General features: G+C 49.2%; 1 protein-coding gene across 1 annotated transcript in view; it reads left to right on the top strand.

Annotated features, from left to right (window-relative positions):
* Positions 1 to 21,715, top strand: part of ash1l (ash1 (absent, small, or homeotic)-like (Drosophila)) — a 255,851-nt gene that overhangs the window by 122,547 nt on the left and 111,589 nt on the right. The window contains 1 exon segment of the mRNA XM_085978244.1: positions 850 to 944. Within this exon segment, the coding sequence (XP_085834370.1) occupies positions 850 to 944 (95 nt within the window).

The following is a 21,715-nucleotide window of genomic DNA, read 5'->3' as shown; positions in this document are numbered from 1 at the left end:
GGGGACAGTGTAGAGGGAGCTTTACTCTGTATCTAACCCAGTGCTGTACCTGCCCTGGGAGTGTTTGATGGGACAGTGTAGAGGGAGCTTTACTCTGTATCTAACCCGTGCTGTACCTGCCCTGGGAGTGTTTGATGGGACCGTGTAGAGAGAGCTTTACTCTGTATCTAACCCATGCTGTACCTGCCCTGGGAGTGTTTGATGGGACAGTGTAGAGGGAGCTTTACTCTGTATCTAACCTGTGCTGTACCTGCCCTGGGAGTGTTTGACGGGACACTGTGCCTGAACTGGAATGTGTTCCCTTCCCTAGTAAAAACATCCTTCACCTTGTCGAGCATACTTGTTTCCCCAATTTACTTAACATTTTGGGGCAGGGGTGGTTCAGATCCTGTATAACACAGAGGAGAAGATGATAATGAATCAGAGCTTCGGGCCTGGAACTGCTGTCCTATTGCATCTTATCTTATCTTTGCTGCTTGTTGGCAGAAGATTACCAGCAAATTGATTTGTGTATTTTATAATATAATACACTGGCAATGAAATAGATAAGAAATTGGATTTAGAGCCTATTCCCTTATACATTATCAGGACTAAGTTGGCGAGGCTATTAGTAATGAAGGAGCCACATAACACAAGAGTGCTAAAGTAGTACCAATACTGGACCATGGGGAGATGCACTGTGGACGTACTGCACTACGCTTAGTGTGTTTAGAAACCTGCACTAATGCTTGTGTACGAAGAGAGCAGCGGTTGTAATGTTTTATTGTTCCACTCTGTTGCCTGATTAAATTGAGGAGCGTTTTTTTTTTATGTGATCCCATTGTTAATCGACAGTTATATTCTTCTCAGTCCAAAGAGTCGCCTGATTCTGGTGAAGAAGGAGAAACTGGAGTACATTCCTGGAGAGCACGACTACGGGCTCTTCCCAGCCCCGATCCACGTCGGTGAGTCTTGCTGTGTACAGTCATTACTGAGCTGGTTCTGTTTTAAGATGGGCGCGCAGGGAAGGGAGCGTGCCTGGGTGGGGCAGACTGTGTTGCACTGCTGTGGAGAGCTGACTGAAACATAGAAACATAGAAGATAGGAGCAGGAGTCAGCCATTCGGCCCCTCGAGCCTGCTCCGGCATTCACAGATCATGGCTGATCATCCAAAATTCAGTACCCTGTCCCTGCCTTCTCCCCATATCCCTTGATCCCGTTAGCCTTGAGAAATATATCTAACTCCTTCTTGAATGTATTTAGTGAATTGGCCTCAACTGCCTTGTGTGGTAGAGAATTCCACAGGTTCACCACTCTCTGGGTGAAGAAATTCCTCCTCATCTCAGTCCTAAATGGCTTACCCCTTATCCTTAGACTGTGACCCCTGGTTCTGGACTCCCCGACCATCGGGAACATCCTTCCTGCATCTAGTCTGTCCAGTCCTGTCAGAATTTTATAAGTTTCAATGAGATCCTCTCTCATTCTTCTAAACTCCAGCGAGTATAAGCCCAATCGACCCAATCTCTCCTCATACGTCATTCCTGCCATCCCAGGTATCAGCCTGGTGAATCTTCGCTCCACTCCCTCCATGGCAAGAACACCCTTCCTCAGTTAAGGTGACCAAAACTGCGCACAATACTCGAGGTGTGGTCTCACCAAGGCCCTGTGCAACTGCAGCAACACGTCCTTGTTCCTGTACTCAAACCCTCTCGCTACGAAGGCCAACATACCATTTGCCTTCTTAACCGCCGAAGGAGTCTTCTCTCAGACAGCTCTTAATGGTTTTGAGAAAGTGTGGTCAGCCTGTCTCGTGTATCAGTATTTTTACATTTGGGAAAAACCACAGCCAATGCCAAACATTCATCTCTCGCTGTCGGTCGCAACTCGAAATATAGAACTTCCGAATGACTTTGTTCTGATGCCACTGAAGACCCACTTCCTGCGAGCAAGAGGCTACATTTATACATCCCTGAGAATTGTCTCTCTCCCCATGTCTGGTTTGTCTACTTTCCGCGCTTCACAAGTAAGGATGTCTGTAGAATGCAACCTTTTGGATTTGATGGTGACATATTGTTAAAGCATCAAATGGCATTGCTCAGCCGTGGCTCAGTGGGCGGCACTCTCGCCTCGGAGTCAGTCGGTCATGGGTTCAAGTCCCACTCCAGAGACTTGAGCACAAAATCCAGGCCGACACTCCCGTGCAGTGCTCAGGGAGCGCCGCACTGTCGGAGGGGAGGTACTGAGGGAGCGCCGCACTGTCGGAGGGGCAGTACTGAGGGAGCGCCGCACTGTCGGAGGGGCGGTACTGAGGGAGCGCCGCACTGTCGGAGGGGCAGTACTGAGGGAGCGCCGCACTGTCGGAGGGGCAGTACTGAGGGAGCGCCGCACTGTCGGAGGGGCAGTACTGAGGGAGCGCCGCACTGTCGGAGGGGCAGTACCGAGGGAGTGCCGCACTGTCGGAGGGGCAGTACCGAGGGAGCGCCGCACTGAGGCCCCGTCTGCTCTCTCAGGTGGATGTAAAAGATCCCATGGACGCTATTGGAAGAAGAGCAGGGGGGAGTTCTCCCCGGTGTCCTGGCATATATTTATCCCTCAACCAACATCACTAAAACCGATTATCTGGTCATATCACATTGCTGTTTGTGGGAGCTTGCTGTGCGCACATTGGCACGTTTCCTACATTACAACAGTGACTGCACTTCAAAAGTCCTTCTTTGGATGTAAAGCGCTTTGGGACACCTTGAGGTGGTGAAAGGCGCTGGAGAAATGCAAGTCTTTAAAAATAAAAAAATTAAAATTTTGCTCATGGATTCTTGCAGGTCTCATGATCTTTTCCCGTAGTCAGCGGTCTCCTAACCAATCACTGAGATTCCAAGTACTAATACTAGATTGCAAACAGTACACTTGGGTCATTCAGCCTTTTTTTTTAAAGCGCTGTACATGTAGCACATGAACTGGACTGTTAACTTTGTTGGACTTCCAAGCCCTGGTCGATGGCCAGTTGCTGTCTATTCTAATCCCATTTTCCAGCACTTGGTGCGTAGCCTTGTATGCTGTGGCGTTTCAAGTGCTCATCTAAATGCTTCTTGAATGTTGTGAGGGTTCCTGCCTCTACCACCCTTTCAGGCAGTGAGTTCCAGATTCCAACCACCCTCTGGCTGAAAAGGTTTCCCCTCAAATCCCTTCTAAACCTCCTGCCCCTTACCTTGAAACTATGCCCCCTGGTTACTGACCCCTCTACTAAAGGGGAAACGTGCCTTTCTGTCTACCCTATCTATGCCCCTCATAATTTTGTACACCTCAATCAGGTTCCCCCTCAGCCTTCTCTGCTCCAAGGAAAACAACCCCAGCCTGTCTCGGTTCTATTTCCTTTTTATGTGAAGAAGTTCTGCCTGATTTCCCAGCCAGCTTCTTAACTGTTAACCTGCCCCTTCGAGCCCTTTTGTCAGGATGAGCAATTCACCTGCACCAACCGTGGCACTTCCCTTCGCAGTGTCGAAATCTGAATAAGTAACCCCCCCCACACACACACGCAGTAAATAGTTCTGCATGAAAGTGGCCGCACAGAGAGCGTTACTGTGCCTAGGATTGCCAGGATGCGCAGAGAACAGTACTGACAGTTGTGGAGAGGTTTTCTTGTCCTCCAAGCCGAGGGCAGCACAAGAAGATTATAACTCGTTCGTTGCTAAAGACGGCACTGGTTGCCAGTCGCACTGTTGTCGTTGTGCTGGGCAGGTGCCAGATGATGTAACTGCAGCTGCGCAGGGTGGGTGAAAGCTCTAACAGTTCGTCTCACACTTGCTGTATGGTGTGCGTGAACTGCAAATGTGTAAACGCGTGGTGAACTGGATTCTCAGCGCCTGGCACTAGGGTAATGATCACATTCTGCTACTCGGCAAGCAACTGCACATCACGGTGTTTGTACTATATTTGGGACAAAGGCACTTTTACCTTGATTTGGCCTCTGTGTAGGCTTGCCCTCAGTGCAAGCTGGTGGGGGCTCTGAGCGCTCTTGTGTCGTGGGCGGGTGAGCTCGCTGGGAAATCGGGGACTGAGCAGGCCCCGGAGTGTCCCAGTGTAAGCTCAGCACTTTCACCAGGGGAGCTCCGAACACCAACAGGCTGATCAGGAGAGCCATGGAGAAAATGCATCTCCGTTGATGTCAGATGCACACACAGACCCGATCAGGTTTACACGTGATGGCGATGCTGACTGTGAGGCGCACATCTCGGGAGTCAGCAGAAAGAGTGCAGTGTAGTACAGAAGGAAAGGGCGAGAGAACGTTTCTGTAGCGCCATTCACAACTTCAGGATGTCCTCCCTCTCCCAATCTCCACTTCCATGGCTCGGGATCCATTAATGTGAAGTGCCTTGGCATTTTTTTAATATAAGTTGTTGAAGCTGTATAAATGAAAGTTGTTGCAGACGAAACTATGATGTATAATATGGGTCATAGAGAGTTTCCCCCATTTTACATGTTAAATTCCCCCGTAACTTCTGAAAATGATTGTGACTTGGTATATTTCAATAGATTATTATTTCAACAAAACCAACCTGTGAGGGTCCTCATCTTTTCTTTTCCATTTCCATTTTTTGCCCCTTTTATCTTTCTCAAATGCTGAAGGCACTGACTCTTACTGGGTCACAGTTCCACAGGCACCAGGATCCCTCCCAGCACTTGACGCCATGTGTGAGCCTGAGCAGCGAGCTTTGGGCTATTTGACCCACGAGTAGGTCGCAGCCGCGCTCCATACTGTCCTCCTTCATCAGCAGAGGACTCACTGGCCAGTGATGCGGAGCAGCAACCCCGACTGATCCCCACCCTCCTTCCCCCCCACCCCTACCGCTCCCCACGTGTTTGACAAGAAAGAAAGAGAGACTTGCATTTATATAGCGCGAATGACATACTTGTTGAAGCGTAGTCACTGTTGTAATGTTGGAAAGCCTTTGGTTTGCTTCATCAAGCTGCCATTTACAAGAGAGTGTTTGATGCAGCTGCCACTTGGTAACACGAGCTTGTTAGAATTCCGCATGTTCTACAAACTTGGAAGCAGGAGGGAGGGAGAAGGGGGCAGGGATTTCACCAGGCCTGTCAGCGCAAGATGCCTTCAGCCTTCCTTTGAAGCAGCCGTGGCCATTGAGAAAGTCGGACCAAATGAACGGCACATTAAAGATAAAGGTCCCGTTAATTACTTAACATTCCTCTGGGTTAAGTAGCTCTTAAACAGGGAGCGAAGTTGCAGGGTTTAAGAGCCTGTCTGCTTTGCCAGCATCTGCCCTCCGTTAACAGCTCCATGCGTTTGGCAGCTCTCCACAGCTCCTGAACGCAGACGCTTGCTTCATTCAGTGAGGTCAAAGGGAGAATGGGGGAAGAGCAGGAAACAAAAAAATCCAAACTATTTTTGATTCTCCCTGGAACTTCTTTAGGACTGAATGAAGTAGATGTGAATCGAAAATGCTGCATTACTGTAAAATCACACGTTGTGGAGGTGCCTGAAGGATAAGTTAAACGGGTCGAGCGGTCTCCCTAATCTGTACTGATCTTTGGGAGGACATTCAGTTGACTGCAAGTCTCCTCAATCTCCCTTCATTCTTTTTCAGTAACAGTAAAATGTTATGACACCGAACATAAGAAACAGGAGCAGGAATAGGCCACTTGGCCCCTCGCGCCTGCTCTGCCATTCAATAAGATCACGGCTGATCTTGGGCTCAAAGCCACTTCCCCGCCTGCTCCCCATAACTCTTCACTCCCTTATCTTGCAAAAATCTGTCTCCACCTTAAATGTATTTAATGACCCAGCCTCCACAGCTCTCTGGGGCAGAGAATTCCACAAATTTATGACCCTCTGCGAGAAGAAATTCCTCCTCATCTCAGTTCTGAAAGGGCCCCCCGAGTTCTAGATTTCCCCACGAGGGGAAACATCCTCTCTGCATCTACCCTGTCAAGCCCCCTCAGTATCTCATATGTTTCAATAAGATCCCCTCTCATTCTTCTAAATTCCAATGAGTATCGGCCCAACCTTCTCAACCTTTCTTCATAAGTCAATCCCCTCATCTCTGGAATTAACCGAGTGAACCTTCTCTGAACTGCCTCCAATGCAAGTATATCCTTCCTTAAATAAGGAGACCAAAACTGTACGCAGTACTCCAGGTGTGGTCTCACCAATACCCTGTACAGTTGTAGCAAGACTTCCCTACTTTTATACGCCAACCCCCTTGAAATAAAGGCCAACATTCCATTTGCCTTCCTAATTACTTGCTGTACCTGCATGCTAACTTTTTGTGTTTAATGCACAAGGACCCCCAGGTCCCTCCGAACTATAGCATTTTGTAATCTCTCCCCATTTAAATAATAATTTGCTTTTTTATTTTTCCTGCCAAAGTGGATAACCTCACACTTTCCCACATTATACTCCACTTGCCAAATGTTTGCCCACTCACTTAGCCTGTCTATATCCCTTTGCAGATTCTTTGAGTCCTCTGCACAACTTGCTTTCCCACCCATCTTTGTATCATCCGCAAACTTGGCTACATTACACTCGGTCCCTTCATCCAAGTCATTAACTGAGAGGGGAAAACCTTACTTTGTACTTTTTCAAGTGACCGTTCATTCCCCTTTCTTCTATCTGCATAACAATAGTCAGCGCACTGTTCTTTACTTCAGTGAAGTAAGCGCTTTGGGACTGATGTAAGGAAACTACTCGGCACTTGGTCTAAGCGTTAAACAACTGTTTTACAACATGGAGGTCTAGTTGTGTCCTTCACTAGTTCCTGTTAAGAAGGTCCTGTGCAAGCTGGGCCCGTGCCCGAGTATTTATACTCTCCCTGGACAGCGCCACCCGCAGGCCGCTCAGTATTATTTCCTAAGTCTTTCTTTCATGAATAACCGATTCATGTCAGGGACATTTTGGGAAAAGGTGATAAGCTGCTGCATTCATGCTTCGCCTTGGTAGAAAATCCCTTCTCGGTTAGGGTTCTTGTTCCTGATCCTCATTGCTATCCTGACGGAAGGCGCGCCTGTACGGATGCCCGAGGAGGACGGGATTTGGCTGAGCTGCAACGTTCCTTGTGGGAGAATCTCCTGCCACCGCTCGCTGTGTAGGCGGACACGTTTAGAATGGCTGCCCCGGCGAGGTACCTGTGCTAATAAAAACAAGACAGTGCTGGAAACGCTCAGCCGGTCAGGCATCATCCATGGCGAGAGAAACAGAGTTTACGTGTCAGGTGGATGACCTTCTGTCAGAACTGGAAAAAGTTAAGAGATTTTAAGCAAGTACAGAGGCAGGGAAAGGGGAAGAAAGAACAAAAGTGATGGGGTGGAAGGCGGGAGTGTTTAAATGATAAAAGGGATGATGGTAGAAACATAGAAGATAGGAGCAGGAGTCGGCCATTCGGCCCCTCGAGCCTGCTCCGCCATTTAATGAGATCATGGCTGATCATCCAAATTCAGTACCCTGTCCCTGCCTTCTCCCCATACCCCTTGATCACTTTAGCCTTAAGAAATATATCCAACTCCTTCTTGAATATATTTAATGAATTGGCCTCAACTGCCTTCTGTGGTAGAGAATTCCACAGGTTCACCACTCTCTGGGTGAAGAAATTCCTCCTCATATCTGTCCTAAATGGCTTACCCCTTATCCTTAGACTGTGACCCCTGGTTCTGGACTCCCTGACTATCGGGAACATCCTTCCTGCATCTAGTCTGTCCAGTCCTGTTAGAATTAGCACGCTAATCTCTTATCTGGTGCGAGGGACCTGGGGACCGGTTCCCCAGTGATAACACCATCAGCAATGGAAGGGGCAACTCCAGCATGTCCTTCTGCTTCTACTAGTTATTTCTTCGATTCTACTCCTTCCCCCAACCCCCCAAAAAGGAGCAGTCTACTTAATCCGACAGTCTGTGGCAGAATGCTGATACCCAACTGGTGGTGACTGACGACACGCTGTGTACTTCTTGCCTGGTACTGAGGCGGGGCTGGCTGCTGCGGGGCTTCCCGCCCACTGCTGAGAATGGCTGGTACCCTCCTCCTCACACTGCTGCCTGCAGGTTCTGACTTAAAGGCTTTGGCATTTGACCAACGCGGAAGCTGTTTACTGCCTCGTACATGCTGGACGAATGGAAGTTACTGCTTAAATAGCCTTCTGACCTAATTTCACAGCAGCCAGGACTATATGCCATGGCAAGCTTTTTAACTCCGCCAGAGTAGTACTCACATTCCTGGTGAAAGTAGTAAAATCTGATGTTCATTTACGCATTGCACGGGGTCGCATTAGACGGAATGAAATATTTGACTCTCACAAAACTTGAGATTAAAGAATACAAAATAAAGCATGTTTTCCAGATGTAAATAGTAAAATATCACTGCGTGACTTAGTCAGTTTGCAGTAATTCCCTCGGGCACTCTTGGTCAGGGAAGTGCAGAGATATTTTGGCAGTACTGTTCATCCTCACCCCCCCCACCCCCTTCACATGCAGTTTCTTCCTTATTTAGTTATGCTGTGTTTAGCAGGCCCTGATGTTAAATGTCATAATAGCTCAGACCAGTCCTGTGGTTTATCGACATTTAACTTCTTGCCCAATCTTCACCCTTTCTGTCTCAAAGTTGCAGCTTCCCGCTAGGGTCCAGTCCAGAGGCTAAAGTCACCGTCCAGCACCTCACCAAGTGGCCGTCCCTCACGTCTGAACCTGAACGGTGTTTGTCGGCAGCATGTGGAGGCCCTGGCGTGCCAGGTCCGATCCCGTCATCGCCGGACGCTCACGTACACAAGCGGCCCTCGCTGGGTTCGTGACCAGAAGCTGGAGCTTTGACTGAGATTTTCTTTCCCCTTTTTTTTTTCTTTAGCCCAGGGATGCTGAGGGCAGTTGTAACATTCTCCCGTCGCCAGAGCGGAGAGCCGCTAATTCAGCGCAGGCTGTAGAAATGAAAGCTGGAGCCATCCAGGCTGTATGGCTCACTGTTCCAGCAGGCAGTGCCTTTGCCGTCTAGACCAGGGGGCGGGGCAGACCAGAAATGGATGTTGGGGGGTCAGCCTTGGCTCAGTGCTAGCACTCTTGCCTCAACGTCAGCAGGTCATGGATTCACGCTCAAGACTTGAGCACATACTCTAGGTCAACACCACTAGAACTTTATAAATCACCGCTTAGGCCTCAGCTGGAGTGTTGTGGACAATTCTGGGCCCCACACTTCAGGGAAGATGTAAAGGCCTTCGAAAGGGTGCAGAGGAGGTTTACCAGGGGCGAGGGACTTCAGTTATGAGGAGAGGTTGGAAACATTAGGACAGTTCTCCTTGGAACAGAGAAGGTTAAGAGGACTAATCGAGGTTTTCAAGATGACGAGAGGTGTTGATAGAGTAGATCGAGGAAAAACTATTCCCTCCGGCGAGTGGGTCAGTAACCAGAGGTCACAGGTTCAAAAGCATTGGAAAAATATATATTTTTTTTATTTGCTTATGGGATGTGGGCATCACTGGCAAGGCCAGCACTTATTGCCCATCCCTAATTGTCCTTGAGAAGGTGGTGGTGAGCCGCCTTCTTGAACCGCTGCAGTCCGTGTGGTGAAGGTGCTCCCACAGTGCTGTTAGGGAGGGAGTTCCAGGATTTTGACCCAGCGACGATGAAGGAACGGCCCGATTTATTTCCAAGTCAGGATGGTGTGATCAAAAACATAGAAACACAGAAGATAGGAGCAGGAGTCGGCCATTCGGCCCCTCGAGCCTGCTCCGCCATTCAATGAGATCATGGCTGATCATCCAAATTCAGTCCCCTGTCCCTGCTTTCTCCCCATATCCCTTGATCCCTTTAGCCTTAAGAAATATATCCAACTCCTTCTTGAATATATTTAATGAATTGGCCTCCACCGCCCTCTGTGGCAGAGAATTCCACAGGTTCACCACTCGCTGGGTGAAGAAATTCCTCCTCATCTCTGCCCTAAATGGCTTACCCCTTATCCTTATCCTGTGACCCCTGGTTCTGGACTCCCCCCGCCATCGGGAACATCCTTCCTGCATCCAGTCTGTCTAGTCCTGTTAGAATTTTATAAGTTTCAATGAGATCCCCTCTTATTCTTCTAAACTCCAGCGAGTATAAGCCCAATCGACACAATCTCTCCTCATACGTCATTCCTGCCATCCCAGGTATCAGCCTGGTGAATCTTCGCTGCACTCCCTCCATGGCAAGAACATCCTTCCTCAGATAAGGGGGGAGATGAGGAGAATTTCTTTCAGTGAGTGCTGTGGGGATCTGGAACGCTCTGCTTGAAAAGGTGGTGGAAGTTGATTCCAGCAATCATTTTAAAAGGGAGTTGGACAGGTACTTGAGGATGAGGAGCAGGGCTACGGACAAAAAGCGGGGGATGTGGGACTGAGCTCAACTCCTTTCTAAGAGCCAGCACAGGAACGACGGGCCGAGTGGCCTCCTACTGTGCTGTAAGTGTCTATGATTCTACGCACTGGTGCAGTGCAGAGGGAGCGCCGCACTGTCGGAGGGGCAGTACTGAGGGAGCGCCGCACTGTCGGAGGAGCAGTACCGAGGGAGCGCCGCACTGTCGGAGGGGCAGTACTGAGGGAGCGCCGCACTGTCGGAGGGGCAGTACCGAGGGAGCGCCGCACTGTCGGAGGGGCAGTACTGAGGAAGCGCCGCACTGTCGGAGGGGCAGTACTGAGGGAGCGCCGCACTGTCGGAGGGGCAGTACTGAGGGAGCGCCGCACTGTCGGAGGGGCAGTACCGAGGGAGCGCCGCACTGTCGGAGGGGCAGTACTGAGGAAGCGCCGCACTGTCGGAGGGGCAGTACTGAGGGAGCGCCGCACTGTCGTCTTTCCGATGAGATGTTAAACCAAGATCCCATCTGTTCCCTCGGGTGTTTGTACAACATCCCGTGGCACGATTTGAAGAGCAGGGGAGTTTTCCCAGCGTTCTGGCCAATATTTATCTCTTAATTTTTTTTCTCGTGGTGTTGGTTATCTCAGAGCTGTTTGTGGGATCGTGCTGTGCGCAGATTGCCGTCCTGTTTTGGGATGTGAAAGGTTCTTTATAAATGCAAGCTCTTTTTATATTTGATGTGAATTGTATTGAAACTGTGAATGCAGAAGCAAATCTGGAGCAGGAATTTTAACCATTTAAAAAATAATCTTGTACACACGTGAGCATTACTCACGGAACAAGAATGAAAGAAAAAAAGACTTGCATTTCTCCAGCGCCTCTCACGGTCGCAGGACGTCCCAAAGCGCTTTTTGGCCAATGAAGTACTTTTTGAAGTGTAGTCACTGTTGTAATGTAGGAAACGCGGCAGCCATTTTGCGCACAGCAAGCTCCCACAAACTGCAATGCGACAATGACCAGATCATCTGTTTTTGTGATGTTGATTGAAGGATAAATATTGGCCAGGACACCGGGGAGAACTCCCCCCTGCTCCTCTTCAAAATAGTGCCATGGGATCTTAGACGTCCACCTGAGAGAGTAGACGGAGCCTCGGTTTAACGTCTCATCTGAAAGACGGCAACTCTGACAGTGCGGCGTTCCCTCAGTACCGCCCCTCTGACAGTGCGGCGCTCCCTCAGTACTGCCCCTCCGACAGTGCGGCGCTCCCTCAGCACCGCCCCTCCGACAGTGCGGCGCTCCCTCAGCACCGCCCCTCCGACAGTACGGCGCTCCCTCAGCACCTCCCCTCCGACAGTGCGGCGCTCTCTCAGCACCGCCCCTCCGACAGTGCGGCGCTCCCTCAGTACCGCCCCTCCGACAGTGCGGCGCTCCCTCAGTACCGCCCCTCCGACAGTGCGGCGCTCCCTCAGCACCGCCCCTCCGACAGTGCGGCGCTCCCTCAGTACCGCCCCTCCGACAGCGCGGCGCTCCCTCAGTACCGCCCTTCCGACAGTGCGGCGCTCCCTCAGTACCGCCCCTCCGACAGTGCGGCGCTCCCTCAGCACCGACCCTCCGACAGTGCGGCGCTCCCTCAGTACCGCCCCTCCGACAGTGCGGCGCTCCCTCAGTACCGCCCCTCCGACAGTGCGGCGCTCCCTCAGTGCTGGACTGTCAGCCTAGATTTTTGTGCTCAAGTCTCTGGAGCGGCACTTGAACCCACAACCTCTGACTCGGAGGCGAGAGAATGCGACCCACTGAGCCCCGGCTGACACTCCAATGGGGGGTTAATAAAAAGAAAAACCGACAAATGCTGGAAATCGGAAACAAGAAATAGCCGGGAGATATATCAATATCTGAAACGGTGGACACCTTTCATCAGAACAAAAAAAAATGTCCATTTGTGGTGGTTGGGAGGGGGCTTAAATCTTAAATCAGTCAACTTTAATAGTGTCCATTAAATCTTCATGGAGATACAGTCACACTGCTGCTCACAAACAACGGCAGATTTCACCAAGAGCCTTTTTATTTGTCCAGCTACACCAAGACTATTCTTTAGGTTCCTCCTAGTGGAGTCCTAATGATGCCCTGATCATCTGTACTCGTATATTATTGAATAGATCGACTGACAAAGCAGCCATCTGCTGTAAGCCACCCATATGTTAAATGCAGTGAGGAGCAGTTCAGAGGTAGTTAATACATTTCCATCTTCGGGCATTCCTTACAACTGAGCCGTTTCAGCTGATTCATTGCTATGAATCAACATCAGCCAGATCCACCATTAACCACTGCAAGTGCCCAAAGAGCCAGCATCGAAAACTTCTGTTGATGCCCTGATGATCAGGGCATCATTAGGACTCCACCAATGCTGCCTCCGCAAGATCCTGCAAATCCATTGGCAGGATAGGCACACCAACGTCAGTGTTCTCGCTCAGGCCAACCTCCCCAGCATCGAAGCTCTGACCACACTCAATCAGCTCCGATGGATGGGTCACATCGTCCGCATGCCCGATACGAGACTCCCAAAACAAGCGCTCTACTCGAAGCTCCGACACGGCAAGAGAGCCCCAGGTGGGCAGAGGAAACGCTCCAAGGACACCCTCAAAGCCTCCTTGAAAAAGTGCAACATCCCCACCGACACCTGGGAATCCCTGGCCCCAAGACCGCACAAAGTGGAGGAGAAGCATCCGGGAAGGCGCCGAACACCTCGAGTCTCTTCGCCGGGAGCAAGCGGAAGCCAAGCGCAGGCAGCGCACATCAACCCAAGGACCCCACCCACCCGCCCCTTCAACCACCGTCTGCCCCACCTGTGACAAAGACTGTAGGTCCTGCATTGGACTCATCAGTCACCTGAGAACTCATTTTTAACGTGGAAGCAAGTCATCCTCGGTTCCCAAGGGACTGCCTAAGAAGAGGGAAGAAGGAAAATCCCAGCTAGCCAGTCAGAGACCCAGAAAGACAGCTGGCCGAGCTAAAAAATGTCGGTGTAAATGGAGAAATGAGGAAGGAGCCGATGTGGTCCCCCAAAGCTTGTACAAAACCTGCTGTCTGTTACTTGTCTCAATATTGCGTTTACCACAACAGAGCCTCTATATTAAAGGGGATGAAGGGTTCAGAAGAAATGAATTTGATGGGAGAGATATCGTTGTCTGTTTTAGGAATTTCTCCTCTTGTCTCTGCCACTACCAGAGAAATGCTCAGTTGTTGCCTCTCAGTTCCACAGCGTGGGATGGTGCCTCAAGAAGTGAGAGTGCCTATTTCTCTCCCGCTTTTGTTCTTGCCATGGAGGGAGTGCAGCGAAGATTCACCAGACTGATTCCTGGGATGGCAGGAACGACCTATGAGGAGAGATTGGGTCGATTTGGCTTATACTCGCTGGAGTTCAGAAGAATGAGAGGAGATCTCATTGAAACTTATAAAATTCTAACAGGACTAGACGGACTAGATGCAGGAAGGATGTTCCCGATGGTTGGGGAGTCCAGAACCAGGGGTCACAGTCTAAGGATAAGGGGTAAGCCATTTAGGACAGAGATGAGGAGGAATTTCTTCACCCAGCGAGTGGTGAACCTGTGGAATTCTCTACCACAGAAGGCAGTTGAGGCCAATTCATTAAATATATTCAAGAAGGAGTTAGATATATTTCTTAAGGCTAAAGGGATCAAGGGATATGGGGAGAAAGCAGGGACAGGGTACTGAATCTGGATGATCAGCCATGATCTCATTGAATGGCGGAGCAGGCTCGAGGGCCCGAATGGCCGACTCCTGCTCCTATCTTCTATGTTTCTATGTTCTCTCTCTCTCTCACATTCACTCTCTTATATTAGCTTTTTCGAACAAGTGTTTTGAGTTGAAATCTTTCGACCATTGAAGTGGTTCCGTTAGTCGATTTACCTAGCTTACTACCAACTAAGCATTAATGAAAGATATAGTTAAAATATGTACTAGGCAAAACCGTGCTCTGAGATTGAGAAATATTTGGAATAATTTAGCAGGTAAAATGATAGAAGCAACAACACTGAGTAATTAAAATACTAACAGAGGCCATGATGTGAGACTTCATTTATGAGAAAGGAGTGGGCTTCGAAGTGAGAGCTAGCTTACAATAGAGATGGGATTTAATGAAAGAGTTAGGGTACCAGAGGGTGGGTTTTGATGGAGAATTGATGTATTGGAGCAATGGCCTTTGATGGGGAACTGGTGTATTGAGGAGATGGGCTTTGATGGGGAATTGGTGTATTGGGGAGATGGGCTTTGATGGGGAATTGGTGTATTGGGGAGATGGGCTTTGATGGGGAATTGGTGTATTGGGGAGATGGGCTTTGATGGAGAATTGGTGTATTGGGGAGATGGGCTTTGATGGGGAATTGGTGTATTGGGGAGATGGGCTTTGATGGGGAATTGGTGTATTGGGGAGATGGGCTTTGATGGGGAATTGGTGTATTGGGGAGATGGGCTTTGATGGGGAATTGGTGTATTGGGGAGATGGGCTTTGATGGGGAATTGGTGTATTGGGGAGATGGGCTTTGATGGGGAATTGGTGTATTGGGGAGATGGGCTTTGATGGGGAATTGGTGTATTGGGGAGATGGGCTTTGATGGGGAATTGGTGTATTGGGGAGATGGGCTTTGATGGGGAATTGGTGTATTGGGGAGATGGGCTTTGATGGGGAATTGGTGTATTGGGGAGATGGGCTTTGATGGAGAATTGGTGTATTGGGGAGATGGGCTTTGATGGGGAATTGGTGTATTGGGGAGATGGGCTTTGATGGGGAATTGGTGTATTGGGGAGATGGGCTTTGATGGGGAATTGGTGTATTGGGGAGATGGGCTTTGATGGAGAATTGGTGTATTGGGGAGATGGGCTTTGATGGGGAATTGGTGTATTGGGGAGATGGGCTTTGATGGGGAATTGGTGTATTGGGGAGATGGGCTTTGATGGGGAATTGGTGTATTGGGGAGATGGGCTTTGATGGGGAATTGGTGTATTGGGGAGATGGGCTTTGATGGGGAATTGGTGTATTGGGGAGATGGGCTTTGATGGGGAATTGGTGTATTGGGGAGATGGGCTTTGATGGGGAATTGGTGTATTGGGGAGATGGGCTTTGATGGAGAATTGGTGTATTGGGGAGATGGGCTTTGATGGGGAATTGGTGTATTGGGGAGATGGGCTTTGATGGAGAATTGGTGTATTGGGGAGATGGGCTTTGATGGAGAATTGGTGTATTGGGGAGATGGGCTTTGATGGAGAATTGGTGTATTGGGGAGATGGGCTTTGATGGGGAACTGATAAATGCGAGGTTATCCACTTTGGGGGTAAAAACAGGAGGGTAGATTATTATCTAAATGGCAATAGATTGGGGGATGGGGAAGTGCAGAGGGACCTGGGTGTTCTTGTGCACCAGTCACTGAAGGAGAGCATGCAGGTGCAACAGGCGATCAAGAAGGCAAATGGTATGTTGGCCTTCATATCAAGGGGGTTCGAGTATAGGAATAGGGATACCTTACTACAGCTGTACAAGGTGCTGGTGAGACCGCATCTGGAGTATTGTGTACAGTTTTGGTCGCCCCATCTGCGGAAGGATGTTCTTGCCATGGAAAGAGTGCAACGGCGATTCACCAGGCTGATACCTGGAATGGCGGGAATGACCTACGAAGAGAGATTAAATAGTTTGGGCTTGTACTCACTGGAGTTTAGAAGATTGAGAGGGGATCTCATCGAAACATATAAAATTATGGCAGGCCTGGACAGGCTGAATTCAGAGAGAATGTTTCCAATGGCCGGGGAGCACAGAACCAGGGGCCACAGTCTAAAAATAGCGGGCAAATCATTTAAAACAGAGATGAGGAAGAATTTCTTCACTCAAAGAGTGGTGAGCCTGTGGAATTCCCTGCCACAGAGGGCTGTGAAGGCTAATTCAATAAATATTTTCAAGAGAGAATTGGATATATTTCTGAAGGCTAAGGGGATTAAGGGTTACGGAGAAAAGGCGGGGACGGGGTACTGAACTGGTAAGATCAGCTATGATCTCAGACGAAGATCAGCCATGATCTCATTGAATGGCGGAGCAGGCTCGAAGGGCCGAATGGCCTACTCCTGTTCCTATCTCTATGTTTCTATGTTTCTATGGTGTATTGGGGAGATGGGCTTTGATGGAGAATTGGTGTATTGGGGAGATGGGCTTTGATGGGGAATTGGTGTATTGGGGAGATGGGCTTTGATGGAGAATTGGTGTATTGGGGAGATGGGCTTTGATGGGGAATTGGTGTATTGGGGAGATGGGCTTTGATGGAGAATTGGTGTATTGGGGAGATGGGCTTTGATGGAGAATTGGTGTATTGGGGAGATGGGCTTTGATGGAGAATTGGTGTATTGGGGAGATGGGCTTTGATGGGGGAATTGGTGTATTGGGGAGATGGGCTTTGATGGGGAACTGGTGTATTGGGGAGATGGGCTTTGATGGGGAATTGGTGTATTGGGGAGATGGGCTTTGATGGAGAATTGGTGTATTGGGGAGATGGGCTTTGATGGAGAATTGGTGTATTGGGGAGATGGGCTTTGATGGAGAATTGGTGTATTGGGGAGATGGGCTTTGATGGGGAATTGGTGTATTGGGGAGATGGGCTTTGATGGGGAACTGGTGTATTGGCGAGATGGGCTTTGATGGGGAATTGGTGTATTGGGGAGATGGGCTTTGATGGGGAATTGGTGTATTGGAGAGATGGGCTTTGATGGGAGAATTGGTGTATTGGGGAGATGGGCTTTGATGGAGAACTGGTGTATTGGGGAGATGGGCTTTGATGGGGAATTGGTGTATTGGGGAGATGGGCTTTGATGGAGAATTGGTGTATTGGGGAGATGGGCTTTGATGGAGAATTGGTGTATTGGGGAGATGGGCTTTGATGGAGAATTGGTGTATTGGGGAGATGGGCTTTGATGGAGAACTGGTGTATTGGGGAGATGGGCTTTGATGGGAGAATTGGTGTATTGAGGAGATGGGCTTTGATGGAGAATTGGTGTATTGGGGAGATGGGCTTTGATGGAGAATTGGTGTATTGGGGAGATGGGCTTTGATGGGGAACTGGTGTATTGGGGAGATATGCTTTGATGGAGAACTGGTGTATTGGGGAGATGGGCTTTGATGGAGAATTGGTGTATTGGGGAGATGGGCTTTCATGGAGAACTGGTGTATTGGGGAGATATGCTTTGATGGAGAATTGATGTATTGGGGAGATGGGCTTTGATGGAGAACTGGTGTATTGGGGAGATGGGCTTTGATGGAGAACTGGTGTATTGGGGAGATGGGCTTTGATGGAGAACTGGTGTATTGGGGAGATATGCTTTGATGGAGAACTGGTGTATTGGGGAGATGGGCTTTGATGGGAGAATTGGTGTATTGAGGAGATGGGCTTTGATGGGAGAATTGGTGTATTGGGGAGATGGGCTTTGATGGGGAATTGGTGTATTGGGGAGATGGGCTTTGATGGAGAATTGGTGTATTGGGGAGATGGGCTTTGATGGAGAACTGGTGTATTGGGGAGATGGGCTTTGATGGGGAATTGGTGTATTGGGGAGATGGGCTTTGATGGAGAATTGGTGTATTGGGGAGATGGGCTTTGATGGAGAATTGGTGTATTGGGGAGATGGGCTTTGATGGAGAATTGGTGTATTGGGGAGATGGGCTTTGATGGAGAACTGGTGTATTGGGGAGATGGGCTTTGATGGGAGAATTGGTGTATTGAGGAGATGGGCTTTGATGGAGAATTGGTGTATTGGGGAGATGGGCTTTAATGGAGAATTGGTGTATTGGGGAGATGGGCTTTGATGGAGAATTGGTGTATTGGGGAGATGGGCTTTGATGGAGAACTGGTGTATTGGGGAGATGGGCTTTGATGGGAGAATTGGTGTATTGAGGAGATGGGCTTTGATGGAGAATTGGTGTATTGGGGAGATGGGCTTTGATGGAGAATTGGTGTATTGGGGAGATGGGCTTTGATGGGGAACTGGTGTATTGGGGAGATATGCTTTGATGGAGAACTGGTGTATTGGGGAGATGGGCTTTGATGGAGAATTGGTGTATTGGGGAGATGGGCTTTCATGGAGAACTGGTGTATTGGGGAGATATGCTTTGATGGAGAATTGATGTATTGGGGAGATGGGCTTTGATGGAGAACTGGTGTATTGGGGAGATGGGCTTTGATGGAGAACTGGTGTATTGGGGAGATGGGCTTTGATGGAGAACTGGTGTATTGGGGAGATATGCTTTGATGGAGAACTGGTGTATTGGGGAGATGGGCTTTGATGGGAGAATTGGTGTATTGAGGAGATGGGCTTTGATGGGAGAATTGGTGTATTGGGGAGATGGGCTTTGATGGGGAATTGGTGTATTGGGGAGATGGGCTTTGATGGAGAATTGGTGTATTGGGGAGATGGGCTTTGATGGGGAATTGGTGTATTGGGGAGATGGGCTTTGATGGAGAATTGGTGTATTGGGGAGATGGGCTTTGATGGAGAATTGGTGTATTGGGGAGATGGGCTTTGATGGAGAATTGGTGTATTGGAGAGATGGGCTTTGATGGGAGAATTGGTGTATTGGCGAGATGGGCTTTGATGGGGAATTGGTGTATTGGGGAGATGGGCTTTGATGGAGAACTGGTGTATTGGGGAGATGGGCTTTGATGGGGAATTGGTGTATTGGGGAGATGGGCTTTGATGGAGAATTGGTGTATTGGGGAGATGGGCTTTCATGGAGAATTGGTGTATTGGGGAGATGGGCTTTGATGGAGAACTGGTGTATTGGGGAGACGGGCTTTGATGGGGAATTGGTGTATTGGAGAGATGGGCTTTGATGGGGAATTGGTGTATTGGGGAGATGGGCTTTGATGGAGAATTGGTGTATTGGGGAGATGGGCTTTGATGGAGAATTGGTGTATTGGGGAGATGGGCTTTGATGGAGAATTGGTGTATTGGGGAGATGGGCTTTGATGGAGAATTGGTGTATTGGGGAGATGGGCTTTGATGGAGAATTGGTGTATTGGGGAGATGGGCTTTGATGGAGAATTGGTGTATTGGGGAGATGGGCTTTGATGGAGAACTGGTGTATTGGGGAGACGGGCTTTGATGGGGAATTGGTGTATTGGAGAGATGGGCTTTGATGGGGAATTGGTGTATTGGGGAGATGGGCTTTGATGGAGAATTGGTGTATTGGGGAGATCGGCTTTGATGGAGAATTGGTGTATTGGGGAGATGGGCTTTGGTGGAGAATTGGTGTATTGGGGAGATGGGCTTTGATGGGGAATTGGTGTATTGGGGAGATGGGCTTTGATGGGGAATTGGTGTATTGGGGAGATGGGCTTTGATGGGGAACTGGTGTATTGGGGAGATGGGCTTTGATGGGGAACTGCTGTATTGGGGAGATGGGCTTTGATGGGGAATTGGTGTATTGGGGAGATGGGCTTTGATGGGGAATTGGTGTATTGGGGAGATGGGCTTTGATGGAGAATTGGTGTATTGGGGAGATGGGCTTTGATGGAGAACTGGTGTATTGGGGAGATGGGCTTTGATGGAGAATTGGTGTATTGGGGAGATGGGCTTTGATGGAGAATTGGTGTATTGGGGAGATGGGCTTTCATGGAGAATTGGAGCATTGGAGAGATGGGCTTTGATGGGAGAATTGGTGTATTGGGGAGATGGGCTTTGATGGGGAATTGGTGTATTGGGGAGATGGGCTTTGATGGGGAATTGGTGTATTGGGGAGATGGGCTTTGATGGAGAATTGGTGTATTGGGGAGATGGGCTTTGATGGAGAATTGGTGTATTGGGGACATGGGCTTTGATGGGGAATTGTTGTATTGGGGAGATGGGCTTTGATGGGGAATTGGTGTATTGGGGAGATGGGCTTTGATGGAGAATTGGTGTATTGAGGAGATGGGCTTTGATGGGGAATTGGTGTATTGGGGAGATATGCTTTGATGGGGAATTGGTGTATTGGAGAGATGGGCTTTGATGGGGAATTGGTGTATTGGGGAGATATGCTTTGATGGGGAATTGGTGTATTGGAGAGATGGGCTTTGATGGGGAACTGGTGTATTGGGGAGATGGGCTTTGATGGGGTATTGGTGTATTGGGGAGATGGGCTTTGATGGGAGAACTGGTGTATTGGGGAGATGGGCTTTGATGGGGAATTGGTGTATTGGGGAGATGGGCTTTGATGGGGAATTGGTGTATTGGGGAGATGGGCTTTGATGGAGAATTGGTGTATTGGGGAGATGGGCTTTGATGGAGAATTGGTGTATTGGGGAGATGGGCTTTGATGGGGAATTGGTGTATTGAGGAGATGGGCTTTGATGGGGAATTGGTGTATTGGGGAGATGGGCTTTGATGGAGAATTGGTGTATTGGGGAGATGGGCTTTGATGGGGAATTGGTGTATTGGAGAGATGGGCTTTGATGGAGAATTGGTGTATTGGGGAGATGGGCTTTGATGGGGAATTGGTGTATTGGGGAGATGGGCTTTGATGGGAGAATTGGTGTATTGGAGAGATGGGCTTTGATGGGAGAATTGGTGTATTGGGGAGATGGGCTTTGATGGGGAACTGGTGTATTGGGGAGATGGGCTTTGATGGAGAATTGGTGTATTGGGGAGATGGGCTTTGATGGGGAATTGGTGTATTGGGGAGATGGGCTTTGATGGGGAATTGGTGTATTGGGGAGATGGGCTTTGATGGGGAATTGGTGTATTGGGGAGATGGGCTTTGATGGAGAATTGGTGTATTGGAGAGATGGGCTTTGATGGAGAATTGGTGTATTGGGGAGATGGGCTTTGATGGAGAATTGGTGTATTGGGGAGATGGGCTTTGATGGAGAATTGGTGTATTGGAGAGATGGGCTTTGATGGAGAATTGGTGTATTGGGGAGATGGGCTTTGATGGAGAATTGGTGTATTGGGGAGATGGGCTTTGATGGAGAATTGGTGTATTGGGGAGATGGGCTTTGATGGAGAACTGGTGTATTGGGGAGATGGGCTTTGATGGGGAATTGGTGTATTGGGGAGATGGGCTTTGATGGGGAATTGGTGTATTGGGGAGATGGGCTTTGATGGAGAATTGGTGTATTGGGGAGATGGGCTTTGATGGAGAATTGGTGTATTGGGGAGATGGGCTTTGATTGAGAATTGGTGTATTGGGGAGATGGGCTTTGATGGAGAATTGGTGTATTGGAGAGATGGGCTTTGATGGGGAATTGGTGTATTGGGGAGATGGGCTTTGATGGAGAACTGGTGTATTGGGGAGATGGGCTTTGATGGAGAATTGGTGTATTGGGGAGATGGGCTTTCATGGAGAATTGGAGCATTGGAGAGATGGGCTTTGATGGGAGAATTGGTGTAT

Source organism: Somniosus microcephalus, unplaced genomic scaffold (genome assembly GCF_052327205.1).
Source record: "Somniosus microcephalus isolate GS21.2 unplaced genomic scaffold, FLI_Smic_1.0 unresolved_chr7, whole genome shotgun sequence".
NCBI lineage: Eukaryota > Metazoa > Chordata > Chondrichthyes > Squaliformes > Somniosidae > Somniosus > Somniosus microcephalus.
Note: the sequence above shows the minus strand (reverse complement) of the source record. Positions and strands in the feature narration are given on the sequence as shown.